This window comes from Pristis pectinata, chromosome 4 (assembly GCF_009764475.1).
Source record: "Pristis pectinata isolate sPriPec2 chromosome 4, sPriPec2.1.pri, whole genome shotgun sequence".
NCBI lineage: Eukaryota > Metazoa > Chordata > Chondrichthyes > Rhinopristiformes > Pristidae > Pristis > Pristis pectinata.
The window spans coordinates 39912997-39936933 of NC_067408.1; the positions used below are offsets into that span (position 1 = coordinate 39912997).

Below are 23937 nucleotides of genomic sequence, written 5' to 3' on the forward strand. Positions count from 1 at the left end.
ACCCAATTCAGCCACATCGGGAACTTTGGTATTTATGTTAAATCAAGTAACCTCTTTTGTTCTCAAATAGAACCACTAAAGCTGTTCTTCAGGGTGAACAATATTACTGAAGTTGAGGGTTACAACTCAAAATGAAGCCACAATCGAGTGCAAGGAAACAAAGGCAGGATACCCATGCCACTTGCCAAACCACCCTGGCACCTTGCAAGACAATTATTTCATTTGTTGACGTGACAGAGAGATTGAAGAATCACAGAATCCAGCACCTTTGGAGACCATAAAAAGCTATAAAGTTGGAACCAGAAAGCAAGAGTAGATGAGACCATTAGTGATTATGTAGATGTATTGAAGAACCTGTCTCAAAGCTATAAATTTGGAACCTTCCCAAATCAAGTAGTGCAGTCATGTCCAATTTAACAGACAAGCAAATTCAATCTATCTTATTAAATGCACAAGATTTAACATTTAGTATATATGCAAAATCAAGAAGGTGCTTTCCAAAAACACTAAAGAATTCCAGAGGGTGCATGATTTGAGTGTTAATGCAATATATGGGCAAATGGCTATAGCAAAGGAGGAATTCTGATACGAGTCCAAATTACATGAGTAGGCTTGTCACAAAACATGGGACAGGCAGAGGAACTTACTTTTGAGGTAATGGAAATCACTTGCCATATATGTCAGTTTAAGCAGGGAAATGAACCCACTGCAAAAATAAACCACGTATAGCTTCAGTGTGCAAGGTTGGACCCAGGATTGCAGGCCAGAAAAATGTAGGTCATAAAGTTTCATAATGTCAGGGCAGCAATGAAAGCCACAAAGGAGAGGCTTATACAATATTTAGAAGCTGATAAGTGACATGAAGAGTGAAGCATAAATGTCATATATGCCATTAGCAGCAATAATTGAAAATGCAGCAATTTCAAATTCAAGGTGCAAGTTACAAATTAATATAATATTGGTAATGTTAATATATTCAATATTGGTAATATGATAACAGTAGCTCATGAATTTGTCTATTGGCCTGGCATGGATTAGGATCTGGAAGAGATCGTTGAAAGGTCTACTATTTGCTGTATCTGCAGACAGCAGCCATTGAGAGCCAGATGTAGGAGTGGCTCATGGGCCCATTACAGCATGCCCACATAGACTATTACAAAAATGGTGCAGGCAACTTCCTGGTACTGCTGGAGACCCCTTCAATATGAAGTTAATGACCATGGGGACATGCCCCACCACTGAATGCACCATGAAGAACATGCCACAATACCTCGTGATGAGATTATCTTGGACAATGGTCCTCAACCTTGGTTATTTCAACTTGAATGTTCTGTGAAATAAAATGGGGTCAGACATCGCTTCTACTACCTTATTATCCAGCATCAGACAGAGAAACTGGGAAGTCAGTACATACAGTGAAGGAGGCACTGTGAAAAAAAAACAAGTCATGCAAAGCAAATGAGATCTCACTGTGAAGCATAGACTTGCAGATATCCTTCTGAACCATGGATCAACACTACACTCCATGACACATTCCTGTAGAAGTGATGAACCATGGAAGATTCATGATGTGTCTGATTCTGGTTCAGCTGAATCTGGAGGGGAAAGTGAAAGGAAGCAGTTGAAGCAAAATAAGCATTATTACACATTACAAAGAGGGACGTTCAGATTATACAGTAAGGTTGAAGTACTGAGACCACCCAATAGGTTAGAGTTGAGAAATGGGCTATCAGAGGTTACAGAGTGTACAATTTCAAAAATTACCTCATAAGAGTAGGTGGGAGATTCACAAGGGTTCACTTAGACCAATTGATCTCAGCACAAAGACCCAATAGAATAGTCAGGAGGGTTCTGAGTTTGTATATACTCCTGAAGTGAGTGCTGAAGAAGAGTTGATACTGAAAAGCATCAAGAAGTGAGATATTGACTGAGTCCAGATACAGGATGCAGTTCAACATCTGTTCAGTCTCCAGGATCAACTGTACAGTTGTGAAGATTTAAGAGAACCTCCTTATGGCTAATCAGATAATTCTGCAAACTTGCAAATGTTGAATTTATTTCACTATTTCTTTTTCTTCAAAAGAGGAAGGCATTGCAGAGGAAATGTGACAATACTGCATGATGCATTTGATAATGCATGTGTTTGTGTGCATGTACACAAACTGAGAAAAAACAATGAATAATCAGACATGCCTTCTGGAGCCCTCTGTGTTTCCCCACATTACTCTCTATACTCCGCGTGTTACCTCAATGTAGACATTAACCGACAAGGGCATATACATTGTGATGTGCATACTTTGCAGTTATACAAATGGATGAATTTACAAAGTTTTATTTATCAGCACAAAGCCTAGAAATTTAGAATTAAACTTGCAATATATTTGCCAATTACAAACTGGAAAGAATTTGACATAATCATATTTATTTAGTAAACAAGATTTTGATTAGACACAATTCACTTCAGACTCCCAGTTTTGGATTTAGATCAACCTCTCCTATTAAAGTAACAAAAGCTCCTTCTGGACTCTTACTCACGGCTCTGTCTTCTTTGTCTCATTAAAAGGTTTGTACAGAAAGTAACATTGGTGAAGAGAGGCAGTATTGTTTTCTTCATTTCTTTCTGGATGATGATTTACTGTGGTATGCTGCCAGTTTTCATCCTAGTTTAATTAGTGTATGTTCAATTTTTTACAGTTTTCTAGTAGGCATGAGAAATATTTTAAAAGACTGTTCAGAAAAGGAACATAAATCCAAACCATGAGCAAAATTTAAAAGGGAAGATGAACTGCAAATGGTATTCAATTTTGACAAATTTACTAATGTACTTCAGCACAAAGACAACAAATCATAAATTAAAATGATTCAATTAGAAAAACTATGAATGCAATTTTTTACTCAATGCTCAATCACATTTAGTGATCATGTTCAGATAAAATTCAGTTGCAGAGTGCATCAAATAATTAGGCTTGCAATCCTAGGCCCAAACTTGTATTCAACTTGTCCAGATCACAGCTTAAGAATCACTTGAACTGACAAGTTGGTGTCCATCTCCCATCCTATACTGTCAATGATTTATGAGCAGGTAGAGGGGAAACCACCTACTGACACAAAATTCATTCTTAAGGACAGCAATTGACCCCTCTTTAAATATTTTGCTGAAGCTTTTGCTTATTTCTCGTGTAAATTAAACTAGGATTCACCTGTAAATAGGAACATAGATGACCTCCAGTCATGAGTGGGTGGGTTTATGTCCAATTTTTCTTTCGGTGTTGGTCCTTTTACAAACTTGGGTTGCCTAGTTGCATGTGATCACCAATGGAAATCTTCAGATAAATTGGAAGGTAAATGAAATTAAAGAGAAATAAATCTGGAAATTGCTTTGCATGTAAAAATGGAAATTGAGCAGGGAACCGGCTCTGGTTTGGTGCTAGGTTGCAAACTGGTGATCTTCTAATGCACACTATGCACAGTGAACTGCCCATATGAGAACCATGAATCCTAGGTTTCTACAAAACTGTGGTATTACTGCTTAGTTCTGGAAGACAAGAATTTTTCTGCACAATCGCTTGCTGTTCCATGATCATAGTTCCCATTTAATACTGGGACCATTTTAGCCCAGACTTCCCTTCAGATCCTGGATTGATAACGGGGGTGAGTGCCACATTCCTCCAATAGCCAATGAGGCATTGTGCTATCAGAGATCAATAGATCTGACCAGCAAAGAGAAGCATAAGAACATAAGAATTAGGAGCAGGAGTAGGTCATCTGGGCCATTGAGCCTGCTCCACCATTCAATAAGATCATGGCTGATCTGGCCATGGACTCAGATCCACCTATCTGCCTTTGCCCCATAACCCTTAATTCCCCTACTATACAAAGATCTATCTAACTGTGTCTTAGATATATTTACTGAGGTAGACTTCACTGCTTCCCTGGGCAGAAAATTCCACAGATTCACTACTCTCTGGGAAAAGCAGTTTCTCCTCATCTCCATCTTAAATCTATTCCCCCGAATATTGAGGCTATGTCCCCCAGTTCTAGTCTCACCTACCAGTGGAAACAACCTTCCTACCTCTATCTTATCTATCCCTTTCATTATTTTATATGTTTCTATAATATCTCCTCTCATTCTTCTGAATTCCAGCGAGTATAGTCCCAGGCGACTCAATCTCTCCTCATAGGCTAAACCTCTCACCTCCGGAATCAATCTGGTGAACCTCCTCTGCTCCACCTCCAAAGCCAGTCTATCCTTAAGTAAGGAGACCAGAACTGCACACAGTACTCCAGGTGCAGTCTCACCAGTACCCTGTACAGTTGCCTCATTACCTCCCTGCTCTTAAATTCAACCCCTCTAGCAATGAAGGCCAACATTCCATTTGCCTTCTTGATAAACCGTTGCACCTGCAAACCAACCTTTTGCAATTCAAGCACAAGCACTCCCAAGTCCCTCTGCACAACAGCATGCTGCAACCTTTCACCATTTAAAAAATAAGCTGATCTTCTATTTTTCCTTCCAAAGTGGATGACCTCACATTTACCAACATTGTACTCCACTTGCCAGACCCTTGCCCACTCACTTAACCAATCTATATCTCTCTGCATCCTCTGCACAATTTGCTTTTCCACTCAATTTAGTGTCATCAGCAAACTTAGATACGCTACACTCGGACCCCTCTTCCAAATCGTTAATGTATATTGTGAGCGGTTGCAGGCCCAGCACTGACCCCTGCGGCACCCCGCTCACCACTGATTGCCAACCAGAGAAACACCCATTTATCCAAGCTCTCTGCCTTCTAATGGTTAACCAATCCTCTATCCATGCCAATACATTATCCCCAACTCCATACATCTTTATCTTATGGATAAGTCTTTTATGCGGCACCTTATCGACCACCTTCTGGAGATCCAAGAATACAACATTACCTGTTCCCCTCTATCCACTGCATTCATTTTATCCTCAAAGAACTCCAGTAAGTTTGTCAAACAGGATCTGCCCTTGCTGAATCCATGCTGTGTCTGTCTGATGGAACCACTTCTATCCAGATGTCTTGCTATTTCTTCCTTAATGATAGCATCCTGAGGGAGGGATGATATCAGGAGACTTTAGTCATCAACTGCCCAACAACAGTCCAGGAAGGGCAGGCCATTTACGTTACCCTCAGGATAAGGCCTTTGAAGGACACATTGTTCAGGAAATGCTTATTGCACCTGAATATTGATTGCTGCACATTGATAGACGTTACTGCCGAACTGCAAGCATCCTTCTTATGAAAGTACATCATGGTATAGAGCACCGGGCTACACATGCATAGTCACAGATTCCAGTTAACAACCAGTTTTCTGTCCAAAACTATTACATGGTAGGTAACAGTCATGTGCTTCAGGAAAGAATTTCTGGCCTGCAAACTGCAGAGCTCAAACCTGTGATGTATTAAAGCAGGGTGAGGAAGTGAAATGTATATAGCATGTGAGAAAAGAATCAGAACAATAAAAACACTGAAGATCAAATAAAGGGCAATTCCTTTGTAAAAACATGTACTGCTGACAGGTTTTTAAGATCTTAAGGAAAGCTTAAATTTGACTTGAGGAATAGATTACTACTCGATAGAGTAAATGAGGGGCTGGAAGGAAAACCTATTCTAAGCCCAGACTGTTTGATTTTGCCTGTAGTTAAGCTGAGGTTCCCTGCACTTAAGGTTTGCAAATGCTTTAATTTAAGCATAAAATCAGAAACTTAGAAAATTATCTTCAGCCTTTATGCTTCGCTAATAGACTTCAAATCCTCCTATCAGAACTTGCAAACAACCTATTTGCCATATAACAAGAAATTAATTTTGAGGCTTGTGCTCAAACTTGCTGCATCCTCCAATAACCACAATCACATTACAGAATTCAACAGCAAAACATACGTCAGGCTGCAGTTTATCGATTACAGCTCAGCGTTCAATGCCATCATCCCCTCATAATTAATCAACAAGCTTCAAAACCTGGGCCCCTGTACCTCCCTCTGCAACTGGAGCCTCGACTTCCTTATCAGGAATCCACAGTCAGTGCGGATCAGTAGTAACATCTCCTTCTCCCTGACAATCAACAGGGGCGCACCTCAAGGATGCGTGCTTAGCCCACTGCTCTACTCTCTCTACACTCATGACTGTGTGGCTAGGCACAGCTCAAATGCCATCTATAAATTCACCGATGACACCACTGTTGTTGGCAGGATCTCAGATGGAGATGAGGAGGCATACAGGAACGCAACAACAACCTCACTGTCAACATCAGCAAGACCAAGGAATTGATTGTGGACTTCAGGAAGGGGAGTTCAGGAGAATACACACCAGTATTCATTGAGGGGTCAGCGGTGGAAAGGGTGAGCAGCTTCAAATTCCTGGGCATCCACATCTCAGAGGATCTATCTTGGGCCCAACACACTGATCCAATCACGAAGAAGGCACACCAGTGGCTCTATGATATTAGGAGTTTGAGGCGATTTGGTATGTCACCAAAGACTCTTGCAAATTTCTACAGATGTACGGTGGAGAGCATTCTGACTGGTTGCATCACTGCCTGGTATGGAGGCTCCAATGCGCAGGATTGAAAGAGGCTGCAAAGGGTTGTAGACTCGGCCAGCTCCATCATGGGCACAACCCTCCACACCATTAAGGACATCTTCAAGAGGCGGTGCCTCAAGAAGGCGGCATCCATCATGAAGGACCTTCACCACCTGGGACATGCCCTCTTCATGTTACTAACATCAGGGAGGAGATATAGGAGCCTGAAGACCCACATTCAATGTTTCAGGAACAGCTTCTTCCCCTCCGCCGTCCATTTTGAATGGTCCATGAACACTACCTCATTATGCCTCTTTTGCAACACTTATTTATTTTTGTAACTTATAGCAATTTTTATGCCTTGCATTGCACTGCTGCCACAAAACAACAAATTGCAAGACATATTTCAGTGATAATAAACCTGATTCTGAATTCCTTTTCAATGTCTTTAAAAGATGTCTTAATATTCAATAAGTTTTTTTGCATTCCATTTTTGGGTGTTGCTGGCAACATTTATTGCCTACCCCTAATTACTCTTGAGATAGTGGTGGTGAGCTGCCTTTTGAAATCAATGCAGTCTGCTGGTGGAAGTACTCCCACGGTGCTGCTGAGTCTGGATTTAGACCCAATGAATGAAGCAGGAATGGTAAAAATAAATTTGATGAATATATTTTACCCCAATCTGAAGGGTCTTTGGACTGAACTAAAAGAGTTAATATTTTCAGAGTGCGATTCCATTGGTAGATAAAAATGGAAAATGGACATGGCTGGAAGCCTTATTAAAAGAAAATGACTGACATCTGATGTGGATCCTATTGTTTGTGATGATGGAGATGTGAAATGGATGTGTTCTATATTAAATGGTTGATTCACAGGTACAGATTTATGGCAGGGTAACAAGTTGATAATATATTGCATGGTATGATTGGTATGCTTATCATTATGCCACTTTACTGCCAAGTTCTGCCTTAAGACTAACAACCCGATTTCATCAGAGCAGAGTAAACACTGCTACAGTTTTAATTGCTCTATGAACAGGATACTACATGTTAATTACACACATACTCAATGAAATAAACACATGACAAAATAATTTTTAAACTATGTCATGAAATAACACAATGTATTTATGACAAGAAAAGACTGCGTTCATATGAATCTGAGGTGGAATGCTTTTGTGAACAAGTAAATATACTTTAAAAGAGTGGCATCCCAGCAATGCTGATGGAGTTGCATTCACTTGTGTCTAATGTCATTGTTATAGGAAGCCATTCCCAGTTGGAGACCGTGTTACTTTCAGTGGGAAGGACTGTGTATGTCAGCAGTGTTCTCATACATTGGTTACAGCCTCTGAGCCGATAAAGATTCATGGACCAAGTCGTAAGTTTGCTTTTTTTTCATTTTGGCTGACTTAATCACAAATCTTGTATTTCTTGCAATCCCACTTAGCATTTTCCCCTTCTGTATTTCCAGTTACATAGAACTGTTAACTTAAGGGAAATACTTGGATCAATATGATCACTGGGTCTACCATGGATTGCAAATTGATTTAAATATGTTGTTGAAGAAACAAGCATGAAAATATGAATATTCTAACATTAAAGCAGTTCATAAGAACTAATTCTTAGGACATTTAGATTTGTAGTCCATCTCAATGGGTGGTCTGGGTCTGTGTTGCAATCATTTGCAGGAATGTGTTCCAGACTCTGTGATACTTCCCAAATTTCAAGTAGACTCTGTACATCACCCTTTCTGATATTTTCCACTTGTGTTCTAGCCATGTTTATTGTGGTGAGTGCAATGTGACAACACAATGGAGAAAGCATCATCTTAGAAATAGAGCCAGTTACACTCATGCGGAGACATTTGCTTGGATCTGTTACCTGTCCCAGTAACACCTATGGTCTGGAGTAAAGGGGAAGCACCACGAATGAAAAGCAAAAATTGATAGATGTTGGAAATCTAAAATAAAAGCAAAAACTGCTGAAAATACTCAGCAGGTAAAGCAGTACCTAGAAAGAGCAACAGAGTTAACAGTTCAGGTCAAAGATTTTTCATCAGATCCAGGAAAGAGAAAATAAATTAGTTTTAAGTTGCAGAGAGGGTTAGGGAGAGATAGATAGGACAAAAGGAATATCTTTGTTTGGGTGAGGCAAGGATTGCTGTGGTGAAAAGCTGTTGATGACGCTATCTAGTTGGTAGATTAATGACAGCAATTCAAGCTAGACAAATCCAACAAACAAAGAGACCTGTAGAAGAAATAAAATGCAGGTCAGTTTCCTTTTTGCTGTTTATCCCAATATGCATCACCAGAGACGTACAGTTCTGATGATTGCCTCTGCACTGTTCAGCCCCTGGTGATGAATGGAATTTGTGATGTAGGTGAGCGGTACCACCTTCAAGGAACTGTTCAACCAAACATAGTCACTGTTTTACTCTTGGCAACCCTTAGTATTTGAAAGGATCAATGGCAGAGGATAGGGTATCGCAAGGATGGTTAGAACATGCCCCAACTGCACCGCACCACCTACCCCCCCACCCCCCCCCCCCCAACACAGGCACCACTACATGCACACACACCTGTGACAGTGCAGTAAAGGGGAGCTCTGCTAAAGCAGGAGCCATGATTAAGAATGCAGTAATTAGCCTCCTTTGTCAATTGCGGCACAAGCTGGATCACTTATGTTTGCAATCATAAAGGTCAGCCAAGAGATATGAAATCAGGCAACATTTTGTTGCACACACAAGGTAGCTATGTGATAGCTTCTGGCTGTTTTTATGTTAAAACAAATCCAAGTAGTAGTTTGAACATCATTGAAACTACTAAGGTATGTAGATTCATTAGTTTACTTGTTTGAATTGCCTATCCAAGTCTATTTTGTTTGAAGATCTGAAAAAAAGGTATAGTTTGTGAAGGAAAGACTATTATAGTCCATACAATGCATGCCCTGGGATGGAAATACAGGCAAGGTTACACGAAGTTTTTAGCTCCCAACAGCAACATCGCAATAAATTATAAAACCTTATTCCTAGTTTACTTTTAAGGTTCCTGTGTACAGGGGAAAATACTGGTTTTGTTTTTAAATGAAACTTTCCACGCTGATCTTGGCGAGAGGATTTTCCTGCATTGCCTGACAACTGAAAACCAAGGGAAGCCCCGATATGTTCCTGGTCATATGGAGATCATGCACTGCTAGGGTGTGCTTCAACAGGGCCAGGACACAGCTGTTGCCATTGTTTCCTCATTTGAGTTCTGTGAGAGAACTATCACACTTCCTCTTCATTAAGATGCTTGCTGCATTAGCAGTATTTCTTGTTTTGATCTTTTATGTTCAAAGACTGAATTGTTTATGTCCTGGCAACAAGAAACATTGCAAGGCATTTCCTTTTAAAAAATGTGACATTCATTATCCATCTATACAGTTATGCAAATGTTTAAATACTCCCATGCCAGGGACAGACACCAAAAAATTATTATTTTATTGGCTGCCACATTTGGAACTTTCCTTATTACCCGTTACGGCAGGCACGGTAGTGTAGCGGTTAGTGTAACACTTTACAGCACCAGCAACCCGGCTTCAATTACGGCCACTGTCTGTAAGGAGTTTGTACGTTCTCCCTGTGTGTGCATGGGTTTCCTCTGGGTGCTCCAGTTTCCTCCCACATTCCAAAGAGATACGGGTTAGGAAGTTGTGGGCAAGCTATGTTGGCACCGGAAGTGTGGCGACACTTGCGGGCTGCCCCCCAGAACACTCTACACAAAAGATGTATTTCACTGTGTGTTTCGATGTACATGTGACTAATAAAGATACCTTATCTTAGTTCACTTTGTGTCCATATGTAAGGTATACCATGCTCAGATATTCAGCCAATAAGAAGTCCCAATCCTCTCTTTGCACTCTTTCAGCAATAGTTAATAATATTTCCTCACTGACTCTCAAATTTTCTTTCTCAACAAACTAAATCAAAATTCTTCATTGTTTTAAACATTATTTTACTCCAACGGGCCCTCAAATATCTGCTCATATGAACATAAGAATCAGGAGCAGGGGTGGGCCAATCTGTCCCTCAAGCCTGCTCGCCATTCAATAAGGTTTTGGCTGATCCAATCTTAGCCTCCACTCATACTTGACTCCCTTGTACTGTAAATGTATGTCAATGTCCTCCTTGGAGCAACACAGTGTGTGTATAAGGTGTTGCTATCATGTAAAGCCTTGTGACTCTGCTTGATTGACATATGATTTTCCGAATAGCCCCCTATCTCCTCCCTATTCATGGGTTCTGGCAATTTCCAATGGCAGGTTCTCAGCTAAGTGATCTATAGTTCCCTGCTCTCTGTGTCTCTCCTTTCTTGATGTGTTGCATTTGCAGCTTTGCAATATAATGAGAGCTCTCCAGAATCCAGGTAATTTTCATAGATGACAATCAGTGCACTTGTTATCTTTACCGCCACATCCTATAAAACCCTAGAACACAGGTCATCGCTATCAGGGCAGTTGTTGGCCTTTTGCCCCATTAGTTTGCCTTGTACTCTTTTTCTAATGAGAGCCTGTTTAAATTCCTCCTATCCTGTAGCCCTTTGATTATCTATTATTAGGGTGCTCTTTTCATAACCATTGTTTTCCACCTATGGTCTTAACCACTTGAGTGCAGCTTTCGATATTGACCCATGTACAAATGCACATTATACTCTGTGCCCTAACAACATAGATAGTTTCGTAAACAAAGGCATATCTAATATATGTCTATATTATCATAATATAGTTTGGCCACATTATGTGTTTTCTGCCAATATAAGCTCAGACTTTATGTTAACAGTAAAAATTCAACCACTTTAGTTACTTATTTGCATATGTTAAACCACATTTGTTGAACTCTGTGAAATAAGTTCTCATGAAATGTAATTTGTGCCTATGCAGTTTGAGTATACAGGTCCTCCACAGGTTACGGCAAGGTTCTGCTCCTGAGAACGGTTTGTAAACTGAACAGTTCACAAGTCGGAAATGTGACTGCGAACCGAGTTCCCACGTGGCAGAAGCTGCCTGCAGCCCTGCAGCATCTGGCAAATCCATCCTGCCAGTCTCCCAAATGCTCATTTGTCTGTATGGGTACTCGTAAGCTGGGGAAGACCTGTAAACTGTTTATAATAGTGTTCACATCTTTTAACAAAAATCACACATGTACAATCTGATTTTCATAGCTTTCCTTATTTTTGATCATTATTTTATCTCAATTCTGCCATTTTTAAAATAGACTGTGTTGGTCTTAACCTTTTTTACTTTAATTGTAATGGAAAAATAGCATAAAGGTGGAAAATCCAGCCTTCACTTTTCCTTTGAAGTTAGTGAACAGAGTAAGTCATTGTCTATGCTTGGGTAATTTTATAAGGATTGGTACTTTAGAATGTTATCTGGTAATAATTTTTATTAAAAATGTGCATCACTGGAAATTTATTCTTCTGAAAATTAAAGGAAAGCATTGTGGAGGTGTGCTACAATGTGACTAACATATTGCTGCTCTCAATAGAAGAGTTAGAATCTCAGCCATGATTAATATTTGAACAGAGCAGAACTTCAATAAGCTGTCAGTTTACGGTAGTGAAGTGTTCTTTCATCCATCAGTAAGGTGGTTATTTGCTTCAATGGAAAGCACCAGTAACTTGACTAAATGGAGGAAGAATGATGACAAGTTCAGAGCTTATATACAAGTTTTGGAACGCCATCTCCTACTGTATCAGTGCACCTATTCCATTTTCTAATGTGCTAGTCATCCCTATAAACTGAACTGGACAGAGAAAGAGAACATGAGACAGAGATTGATTGCTTACTTGAGGAACTGACTGTATTAAATTTTAGTATTTGTCAAATGGTTGCCACAGTGAAGTAGCACAATCTCCTTTAACTTAAAATCTTTAATTTCCATCTAGGAGAGATTTTGTTAGTGTCTGGACCTATTGTGCTGATTGGAAGGCCAATGTTCTTATTGACTGCATCAACAGCTAAAGGGTTTGTTTTAAAAAACTGAATTGGAACATAAGTTATCAGAAATTACGTTCTAAATATAATCAATAATTTATGTAGGCCATTTAAAGTTATTGAAAATGGCACTAGTCATTAATAACATTGATAGTTTTGATATGATTGTGAATACTAAATTTGACCACTTTTAGAAATACAATTCCTCCTTTTGGCTTTATAATACTAAAAACAACTTGGTACAGTGCCATGAAGTAATTCTTTCCCTTTATTGCTTAAAAACAAGACCAAATGACTCACTTCAGACAAAACTAAAAAGAATTGTGTTGTTCCTCTCTTTATTGCAAAACAAGCCCATGCTCTGTAGTCACTTGCAATTTTAATTCATATTTTCTAAACGCTTTATTTTCAAGCAGAACTATAATTAGTTGATTCAAGCTGTAATTTCTTCAAAGAAAGATGCAAAAAAATTACTTCAGTTATGTTGGAATAAATGTAAGTAAAATTTTGCTACCAATGTTTCAATTTTATGACCTTACAATAGGTAGCTTTCATGCAATTAAACAGTGTATGTATTTGCGTAGAAATTATTTCTAAAACCAGTAACTATTGGCTCATAGTATTTAAATATAGCTAAATCACACCCACTAGCCAATTTTTAAAATGATTGTGAGAATAAAGTGTACCTTCCATTTGATCATTAAAGCTTTAAAGAAACAATTATAGCATTTAAATTTAGGGGGAAAATATAAGGATAGTATTTCAGTAGTTATCAGAACAAAAGGGTAATGAGAGTAGCACTCTCTGAGCTAGACATAAACTTGGACAATTCCAAAATAAAAATGATCCTGTTGAAAATTGGGTTAATGCAGAGTAGAGCTTTCCACATGTTTCTAGGTGTCTTAACTCCTGCTGGGAAATTCACCTCCAAATACCTTGGCAGTATTTTTGTTCTCCCTCACACTTCCTTCCGGCATAACCACACCCCTCTCCCACCTACAAATGAAATCAATACTTCTGCAATAAGCAAAATTCATCTGCAGTGAAATCTTCAAGCTCACCAGACTGAAAAATTACTGATCTTAAAATTACTGATCTTATTTACTCACAGAACAACCAGATTTTATGAATCCTGTTTCCCTGCTATTTAAAGGGCCAACACTCAGACTACATTTTTGCACTCATTGAGATCTGTGACCTCCTGCGATCAAAAATGCAACCTCACATGTGTCACAACTGCTTTGTCCATAGCTACTCGTGACTTCTTGGCCTCAGGATGTTTTCATGCTACTGGTGCCAATCACAGTTGCATTAGGGAGGTCACCCAACTCTGCAGTCAAAGAGGGGAGTGTTCATCTACTTTTGTTGGGGGTCTGGCTGTCTCTGGTTAGGCCAGGATTCATTACCCATCCTTAATTCCCCTTGAGAAGGTGCTGATGAGACAGCATCTTAAATTATTGCATTCCTCTGGTGAAGGCACTCCCACAGCTCTATTGGGTAGAAGTTTCCAGGGTTTAGACCCAGTGACTGCAGAGGAGCAGTGATATATATCAAATCAGGATGATGTGTAACTTGGAAGAGAAACTGCAGGAGTTGGTATTGTCCTGAACCTAAAGCCCCCGATCTAGTTTGGTAGTGGAGGTCACAGAATTGGGACCTATTGAAGTAGCTTAGTTGAGTAACTGCAGTGTATTTTGTAGATGGTACACACTGGAGCCACTGCCCACTGGTGATAGACGGAATGAATGGTCAGAGTGGTGAATGGGGAACAATCAGAAATGCTGCTTTAAACTGGATGATGCCAAGATTCTTGCGTGTTGTTGGATTAATTTTTAAACCCTTGATTTCTTAACATGTGTGGCCTGCTGGAAAGTTGGTCATAAACCCACATCGAGGTCAGAAGGCAATGGATTCAATTCCCACTTCACAGTTTGAATACCAAATGTAGGCTGATGTAGGCAGCATTGAGGAAGTAATACTTGGTTAGAAATGCCATTTACCAGTGGATGAACAAACATCCCTTCCTCCTTAGAAAGATATAAAATATCCTTTGACCTGAAAATGGAAGAGTACATCTTGTCTCTTGGCACCAATGTCTCTATCAGTAAACACTACCAAAACAGGTTAACACATAATTTACTTGGTCAATTAAATAACTGCTATATGTGAGGCCTTGCTATGTGTTCATTGCCTTTCCGAATGCTTAAGCAACAATCATTTCTGCACTTCAGAATATATTAGTTGTACAGTACTTTCTGTTGTACCAGGTTGTAAAGACATAATGTAAATATAAGTTTCTCTTATTAAATCTATAACTACTGAGAATGTAAGTGGACTGACTATCCTCAGATTTGCACCATTTCTATCTCTTTACTCTGATCAACAAAATCTATTCTAACTCCTAGTTTTTCCACATAAACCAAGCTTCCACATATTTTGCTGGATTTAGAAAAACACGGGAATGCAGATGCTGGAATCAAGATGAAAAACACGATGATGCTGAAGGAACTCAGCAGGCCAGGCAGCATCCATGGAGAAAAGCAGGCGGTCAACGTTTCGGGTCAGGACCCTTCTTCAGGACTGAAGCTAGGAAAAGGGGAAACCCAATATATAGGAGGGAAAAGCAGAGCAGTGATAGGTGGACAAAAGAGGGGAGGCGAGATGGGCACAAGGTGGTGATAGATAGATGGAGGTAAGAGATAGTAGTAGGCAGGTGCGGGGAGGGGAGAGCAGATCCACTGGGGGATGGGTCAAAGGAGGGAAAAAGGGTAGTAGATAAAAAAGAGAGGCTAGGAAAAAGAAAAGAAGAGGCATGGTTGGGGTGGGTGTGGGGATTATTTAAAGTGGGAGAATTCAATGTTCATGCCGTTAGACTGCAAGGTTCCAAGATGGAAAATGAGGTGCTGTTCCTCCAGTTTGCACTTGGAATTCTCCTGGCAGTGGAGGAGGCCGAGGACTGACATATCAGTGATGGAGTGGGAGCTGGAGTTGAAGTGACTGGCAACAGGGAGATGCAGATTGTGGTTACAGATGGAGCACAGGTGTTCTGCGAAACGGTCACCTAGCCTGCATTTGGTCTCACCAATGTAGAGGAGGCCACACTTGGAGCACCGAATGCAGTAGATGATATTAAGGGAGGTGCAAGTAAATCTCTGTCTCACTTGTAAGGACTATTCAGGTCCCTGGATGGAGGTGATGGAGGTGGTGTCGGGGCAGGTGTTACACCTATGGTGGGGCAGTGGAAAGTTCCTGGGCTGGGAGCGGGATGGGTGGGGGGGGGGGGAGGAGTGAACTGGGGAGTCGCGGAGAGAGCAATCACTGCGAAAGGCAGAAAGGGGTGGGGAGGGGAGGATATGCTTGGTGGTGGGGTTCTGTTGGAGATGGCAGAAGTGGCGGAGAATGATGTGTTGGATATGTAGGCTAGTAGGATGAAATGTGAGGACAAGGGGGACCCTATCCCTGTTGGGTCTGAGAAGGGTGGGAGTGAGAGCAGAGGTGCAGGAAACAGCAGAGACATCCGAGATGACTTCTACAAACTCACTGATGCCAATAGCTACCTCGATTACAGCTCCTCCCACTCTGTCCTTTGCAAGGACGCTATCCCTTTTTCTCAATTTCTCCACCTCCGCCACATCTGGTCCCACGATGAGGCTTATCACTCCAGGACACCCGAGGTGTCCAACTTCTTTACTAACAGTGGCTTCTCCCCTACTGTGGTCAAGATAGCTCGCACCTGCATCTCTGCCATTTCCATGCACCTCTGCTCTCACCCCTACCCCTCCCAGACCCAACAAGGATAGGGTCCCCCTTTCCGCACATTTCATCCCAACAACCTCCGTATTCAACACATCATTTTCTGCCACTTCCGCTGTCTCCAACAGGACCCCACCACCAAGCATATCTTCCCTTCCCCACCCCTTTCTGTCTTCCACAGGGACTGCTCTCTCTGCGACTCCCTAGTTCACTCCTCTACCACCACCACCCCCCCCCACCCATCCCGCTCCCACCCCAGGAACTTTCCACTGCCCCTGCCATAAGTGCAACACTTGCCTCTACACCACCTCCATCACTTCTATCCAGGGACCCAAACAATCCTTTCAGGTGAGACAGATTTACCTGCACCTCCCTTAATATCATCTACTGCATTCGGTGCTCCAAGTGTGGCCTCCTCTACATCGGTGAGACCAAACGCAGACTAGGTGACTGTTTCGCAGAACACCTGCGCTTTGTCTGTAACCGCGATCTGCATTTCCCCTTTGCCAGTCATTTCAACTCCCCCTCCCACTCCATCACAGATATGTCAGTCCTCGGCCTCCTCCACTGCCAGGAGAATTCCAAACGCAAACTGGAGGAACAGCACCTCATTTTCGGTCTTGGAAATTTGCAGCCTAATAGCATGAACATTAAGTTCTCCCACTTCAAGTAATCCCCCCCCAACCCCCCACAGCCACCCCAACCATGCCTCTTTCCTTCCCTTTCCTAGCCCATCCCTCTCCTTTTTTCCTCCTTACCTTTGACCCATCCGCTGGTGGATCCACTCTCCCCTCCTCCCCTGCACCTTACCTGCATCTACCTGTCACCACCTTGTGCCCATCTTGCCTCCCCTCTTTTGTCCACCTATCACTGCTCTGCTTTTCCCTCCTATATATTTGGGCTTCCCTTTTCCTATCTTCAGTCCTGAAGAAGGGTCCTGACCTGAAACTTTGACTGCCTGCTTTTCTCCAAGAATGCTGCCTGGCCTGCTGAGTTCCTCCAGTATCATAATGTTTTTCATTTTGCTGGACCTCCTGTTTATACTACATGCTGTCTTTTTCTAACAAGCTCCTTGTGAGACAAATGCAAGACCTTCTAACAATCCTGTCAACTGCAGCAACTGTGCTCTGTTTATCCAAGTGGTCACATCTTTAAGTGCACAGTTCTTAAGAACAAAATAATTGTGCATTGGTCATTGGATCACACCCTTCTTTAGTTAGGAACTAGAAATAGTAGATGTGTTGCAGTTAGTGTGATGCTATTACAGCGCCAGCGACCTGGGTTCAATTCTGGCCACTGTCTGTAAGGAGTTTGTACGTTCTTCTCATGTCTGCGTGGGATTCCTCCGGGTGCTGCAGTTTCCTCCCACATTCCAAAGATGTATGGGTTAGGAAGTTGTGGGCATGCTATGTTGGCACCAGAAGCATGGTGACACTTGCGGGCTGCCCCCAGAACATTCTACGCAAAGTGTATTTCACTGTGTGTCTCGATGTACATGTGATGAATAAAGAAATCATATAAAATCTTATCTTAATACTTAAAGTTCTTAGATATAATTTCCATCAAACCAACTCTTTATTATGCATACAGATGAGAATACAAGCTTTCAACTTTCATGTTCTAAAAATGAACGTTAATTGAAATGCAATTATTCTCCATTAGAAACTCTTACAAAGATGTTTGTTTTGTTTACTCCCTTAATCAAGTTTTTCATTTCATTTGTTTTGTGCTTTTTGATGCATGTTGCTGACCTGAATGGATATATTGGTCAAAATTTTAATATTTTTAGGTGTAAATGAGTAAACAATGAGAATAATAGTTCAGGACTGGTGAAGTGGTGAGATACATGACAGATGAAATGTAATGTTACGAAGTGTGAGGTAATGCATTGTTTATAATGTAAGCCAAATAGTACAATTTTAAAGAGGGTGCAGGAACAGAGAAGTCTATGTGTGTATGTGAAGAGGTCTTCAAAGGCAATAAGACAAGTTTAAAGGAACATATGGGATCCTCAGCTTTATTAATATAGGCAGCTAAATCAAGGAAGATATGCTGTGTTAGTGTGGTGTAAAAGTGAAGATACACAGGGAAACTGCACCTGTCTTGTGCAGGCACTTGGCAGTGATGTTCTTCTGCAAACTAGGCTCAAGGCATCAGGCACAATACGACTGGTTTGTATGCTTCAATGTGTATGAAGAGCTTCTACCCTTGGGGAGAAAGTCAGTTGGGGAGTGGGTTGGGAACAGAGAGAGAGGATCAGAGATAGAAAAGGTCATGGGAACTGAGTGGTTTGGGGTTGAAGAGGAGATAGAGTGAAGAGGGTAAAGGAATGCAGAAGAGATAGAAAGGATTTGTAAGGGGCAGAGGATTATAGTCAGAAGGGGAGAGGATTGTGGTGTTGGGGATAAGATTGGGGATCAGGGGATTCAGGGGGTGAGGGAGATCATTACAGTAGGTTGGTCAGGGAGTCAATCAGGAGGGTTACTGCAGTCAATCCGGGAAATGATTTCAGTGTCTGAGGACATCAGCTATAAGGAGTGAGTTGGTGTTGAAGAGGTTATTAAAAAAACACTTGAAGAGAAGGGGACATCTTGGACTCCTCCTTTAATTAATGCCAAAACAGACCTATACTCTCCAGTATAGGCTTGATGAAGCCCACACTACCTGGCAGCTTGCTATGTGCAGAATAATTCTGTGAAAGTGACATGACATCAGAAGGAATGTTGCATGTTACCTAATCCCACTGGCAGCCTCTCTGTGTTTGTTTGTCATGAACGTAGAGGACTCTGAACAAGAATCTGAAAGTGGACTAACAGTGCATTATGTACCCGGTCACAGATAACCACTGGGTTTTTTTTTGATAAAGTTCCAATGTGTAGCACACATGACAGAACTTCTGGACTGCTCAGCCATTATAAAACAGTGTAGATTAGCCATGATCAAATTGAATGGCAGGTAAGGCTTGAGGGTCCTGGTAGCCTACTTCTGCTCCTGTTTTCTTGTGTTATTGTTACTGTTCTTCCTCAAGCAGAGAAGATTAAAGGAAGATTCATTAGATGTGTTCAAAATCCAAAATGGTTTTGTGACAGTAGAGAAGAAAAAGCTGTTTCCAGTGGCAGAAGGATTAATAACCAGAGGAAACAAATTTAGAGGAATTGGCAAAAAAAAAATCAAAGGCAACATAAGGAAACATTTTCCTATGCAGCAAGTTGTTATGATCTGGAATGCACTGTTTGAAGGGTGGCAAAAGCAAATTCAAAAATAACTTTCATAAGTCAATTTGGATTAAGACTTGAAAAGGAAACATTAACAGGCAATGGGGAACGAGCAGGGGACTGGAACCAATTAGATGGCTCTATCATAAAGCTAACCTCAGCTCAAATGGCCTCCTTCTGTGCTGCATTGTTCACTCTAATGATTCAATGATTGTCCATCCTGCACTACAAAACCAAATATGTGAGCATAAATTTAATTCATTTTTTATTGTTCTTTACAATAATATTTAATATTATACTATAACATAAAACAATGGTAATTTAAAGTAATAATTTAATCAATGATAATGTACATTTTCTTGATTTTATAATGTGTTTATAAAGGAAAACAAGCACAATTTGTATTGTTCTTACAGTAGGTATGGTACCACAGCTTTCCCATAGAGATGGCTTTGGAAGACACAAAAGTAGCATTTAGAGGGACAAGTTGGTCCAAGTTAGAGATTTTTACAGGCAGGAAACTGTCAGTGTTAATGGTGAGAAAATCTTCCATGTGGAGCAATGTTTTGCATGTCACATGAATTTTGATGTTTCAGCTGTAAATCATGCAAGTACAGTAGACAGATTTGATCTGCACCGCCCGCAGAATTGCCCCAAGTTTAAAGGAGCTCACAAGGGTTTTAGCACGTGAATGATATCAATCTGCATGCAACACTTGGTTCTAGCACCCCCATCTCAGATTAAGGGTCACTTCCAGGGAGCAGCTTTCCATAGGGCTGCATTCATAGCGGCTGTGGTGGTTAAATGATTATTTCACTGATTTTCACTTAGCATGTTATGTCATGCTGTTAAGAGACTGCCAGTGTGCAATGGACAGGAGTCCAAGCTGCAAAAAACATTCTGACTGAGCTACACGGTTATCACTGCAATCATTATCTCTTCAGTGGTAGTCCTGCTGTGTCTGAGACATGAGGAAGGAAGCTCGCAGTTAGGTTGTCATTGCAGAGGAAGGAGGACACTGCCCATAGACGCTATCTGCAAGGATATACTGGGAGCCACATCGCTATCTCCAGCTCCCCAAGCTGAACTGCATCCAGGAGCTAAGGCTTTTAAAGCCAAGTTCTCCTGATTCATACTCCACAGCCAGGCTGTCCTGAGGGCTCGCTCAATCCTCCCTTGATGGCAACCAGCATAAGAAGGAGGAGCAGGCAGACAGGAGGAACAAGTCCAAAGTGAAGGCCCATCTTGACACCACAGCTTGGACTTTCTTTTGAGCCTGCATACCCAGGCAGCAAAATAGTAACTTGCAATGAGAGCCCACCTCATTACCAATGGCTTTTGGATTCCTTTTCTACTGTCTCACTAGGAATATTCACTTGAGGTTTACCAGATATCCCCTACACTTGCTTAACCAAACCATGGTTTCTATCCAATTTCTTGCTACAAGCATGACAAATGAGAGCAGAAAATGTCCCAGGCATAGACATCAATTTCCTCCAGCAATCATAAAACTGTTAGAAATGCAGCAACAACACCATTTTCTAATATCGTCAATGTGCCTCTCCATTATAGTGGTACAGTGGTAGCAATGTTTCAGAGTTGGTTAAAGTCATCTGGTATGCGTTGCATTTGCTGGATTTTGATGGATCACGGTGCTAATCTTGACCTTGAATGGGGTCATAGAATTTCTTCTGGCATTGCTCTTCAGACCTTGGAGACTGCTCAAGGCTCAAATCTCCTTTCAGACCTTCTCCCAGTAGCACTTCATTTCAGCTCATAGTGAGTTCCTGGGACCCCTGGGGTAAAGCATTTACCTTCACCGCTCAATCTCATCAATGAAGACACTGAACTTAGTACCTGTGAAATTTCAGGCATATTTTCTGTCCAATTCAACATTCCATGTAGCCTCTTCTCTACAATAATTTAAGTGATGGTGTGCCTCAGTAGTAGGTGTTCCTTTTAGAACTAGAACCTTAATATCAAGTTGTACAGGACAAGTTACACAGGAATACAGTATTGTTTTATTAACAAGTGTTTAGTGGGCAATCCACAGTAAAACAATGTCAGGCACTGAGAATGCAAACACAACAGTTGTGAAAAGATTGTGATTGAAATCCATATGCTGAAGATAAATAGCCATGAGTTTCCACAAAAGACTAGCTCAGTGAATCTAAGAGCAGAAGGATTCCTAACCCATGGTCTTTAGGTGGGGAAGGAGTTGCATCTTCAAGTATGCGAATCAATCATGCCTTTTTGGATTAAAGTTACCAAACACGTTGGAACCGAAGAAATACTGTCCTGTATCTTCGGTTGTTAATCACTCTTCATATTCTTGTATTTTACTGTTAAAGGTCTGTGAAGTGTCTGTGGATGAGGCATTAGTTCCTATTCCCTGCATAATGACTGAAAAGAATAAAAACATGTCTATTTATCTACCCTGGAAAGGCAGCTCTAATTGCTGAATAGAGGGTACATAATATTGCTATCAAGAGCCTTGGGAAAACTTAACTCCCTGAATTCATTTCAATATGGTTATGTGCACAAAATCACATCAGGAAAGGACTGCTTGTCGGCAATTACTGGCAAGCCTCTGAAGGCTGATCTAAAGTGGGAATCTTCCTCTTAATTAAGGTTGCAATTCCTTAAGACAGATTGAATTCCAAGTCTGTGTGTAATAAGAGGATATATTTGTTACCATATCTTATGATGACAGCAAATCATCTTCCTTGCCACCATCTAAACCAATATAGTATCTGATCTGGTGTTGCAAGCCAGCTGGCTGGTCTGCCCTGGCAGTAGCTGTGCTTCTGCAGTCTGCAGAGGCCTTCATACACTCAAACAGCCAGAAATCACCCACTACAAGTTGCTCAAGGGTCCCCTTATGAGCAACAGCAGTTTTCCACCAGCTTTGCTGAGGTCAGCAGGGGATCACCTTGTGGGATTATTAGAAAGCCGTCTTATTGGAAAGTAACCATGGATTAACACATGGGGGAGAAGGGGGAGAAATGTATGGAAGTTAATTATCGTGTTGGGGATTGTTTCATCACCTTTATTACATTTGGCACTTAATTTGCGATTATATTTCCCCGACAGTCCCCAGGTCTTCCTTGTCAATGTGCCAATGATGTAAAAGCAGGCTAGATAGCTTCAATGCTCTTTAATACAAGATTAAGGAAGTTGCAATATGTAGCAAGGACTGTTAATGCAGCCAGGTTTTGTGCAAGCAAGAACTGGCAATGAACAGATTAATCGAATCACTGGTCTTGTGCAAGATGATGCAGTGACCTGTGTCTACTGTGGTTTCCTGATCTTCCCCTTAATTTTCCTGACCTGAAGAGAACTTTTTTTTGTGACAGAATACAAGCCTCTAAGTAACTTCCATTACTCCCAATCTTAGAGCTGTCCTGATAACTGAACCTCTGCCTCAGCAGAAATATTGTGACTCGGTGATCTCTGATGGTTCTATGCCTTTGTTTTTCCCTCAGTTACTTGTGAATAGGACTAGGCCATTTAGCCCTTTGAAGCTTCTGCCATTCAGTGAGACCTTGCCTGATCTGTGACTGAGCTCTATCTATCAATGGATATACCACACCTCCAAGACGCACAATTTGATGGCTCACAATGAACCTTAGAGATAAAGTCAAATGTGGACAGTCACTGCTAGCTCTGCAATAACAGTGGCAAGAGTCAACCACTTTATGGAGGCCAGGAGTCACATATAGACCTAACCAGATAAGGGTAGCAGATTTCTTTACTGGAGGGCACAACTGAACCAGCTAATAAGAAGTTTCTTCATTACCATTAGTGATAGGAGCGTCTTCATAGATTTTTATATTTATATGAATTTAAATTACTCAACAATGGTATTGGGAACTCAGTGTACCACAGGGTCTATTAACGTTAAACTTTAGGGTTCATTTTTTGTATTCCAGATGCCATTTAGTAATGTGGTCATATAACAGATGAAGCTGAATTGAGTATTGCACATCATGGCCAGTAATGACATTTCCCATCCACGTCGTAGTATTAGACCTACAGTGTAAAGTTTGTGTTCAGTATTTGAAATGAATAGCCTAGATCAAACAAATAGAATGAAATGACAACAGTATTATGAAAATTATCAAGCACATTAAAGCCGTGAGGTTTGAAACTCACCCCAACCCCTCCACCCCCTGAACTTCATTAATATTCCAGTAGATTGAGTACCTTTGCTAGTAAATCTGTATCTTGAAAATATATTTATAAGCATCCTGGCTGGCCAAAATTATCTTTAGTTTAAGCTGCTTAATTTCAAGCTGTGTTAGTGTTGTTGCCAGCTGTCTACAATAAGAACCAAGAATTTCCAGGGAGTTGCTCCCACTCCACCTTAGTAATTTATGTCAGACCTTTAGAAGCGACCTTGTCCCAATTTTGTGTAAAATGAAAATAATGCTTCCACCCCCCTAG

At 41.0% G+C, this 23937-nt stretch overlaps 1 protein-coding gene across 6 annotated transcripts in view; it reads left to right on the plus strand.

Annotated features, from left to right (window-relative positions):
* The window catches only part of ablim3 (actin binding LIM protein family, member 3), a 211988-nt gene that overhangs the window by 101225 nt on the left and 86826 nt on the right, over window positions 1-23937 (plus strand). For all 6 annotated transcript variants that reach the window (XM_052013535.1, XM_052013537.1, XM_052013538.1 and 3 more), the window contains exon 4: window positions 7813-7928. In XM_052013535.1, the coding sequence (XP_051869495.1) occupies window positions 7813-7928 (116 nt within the window). The remainder of the gene's footprint in view (window positions 1-7812; window positions 7929-23937) is intronic.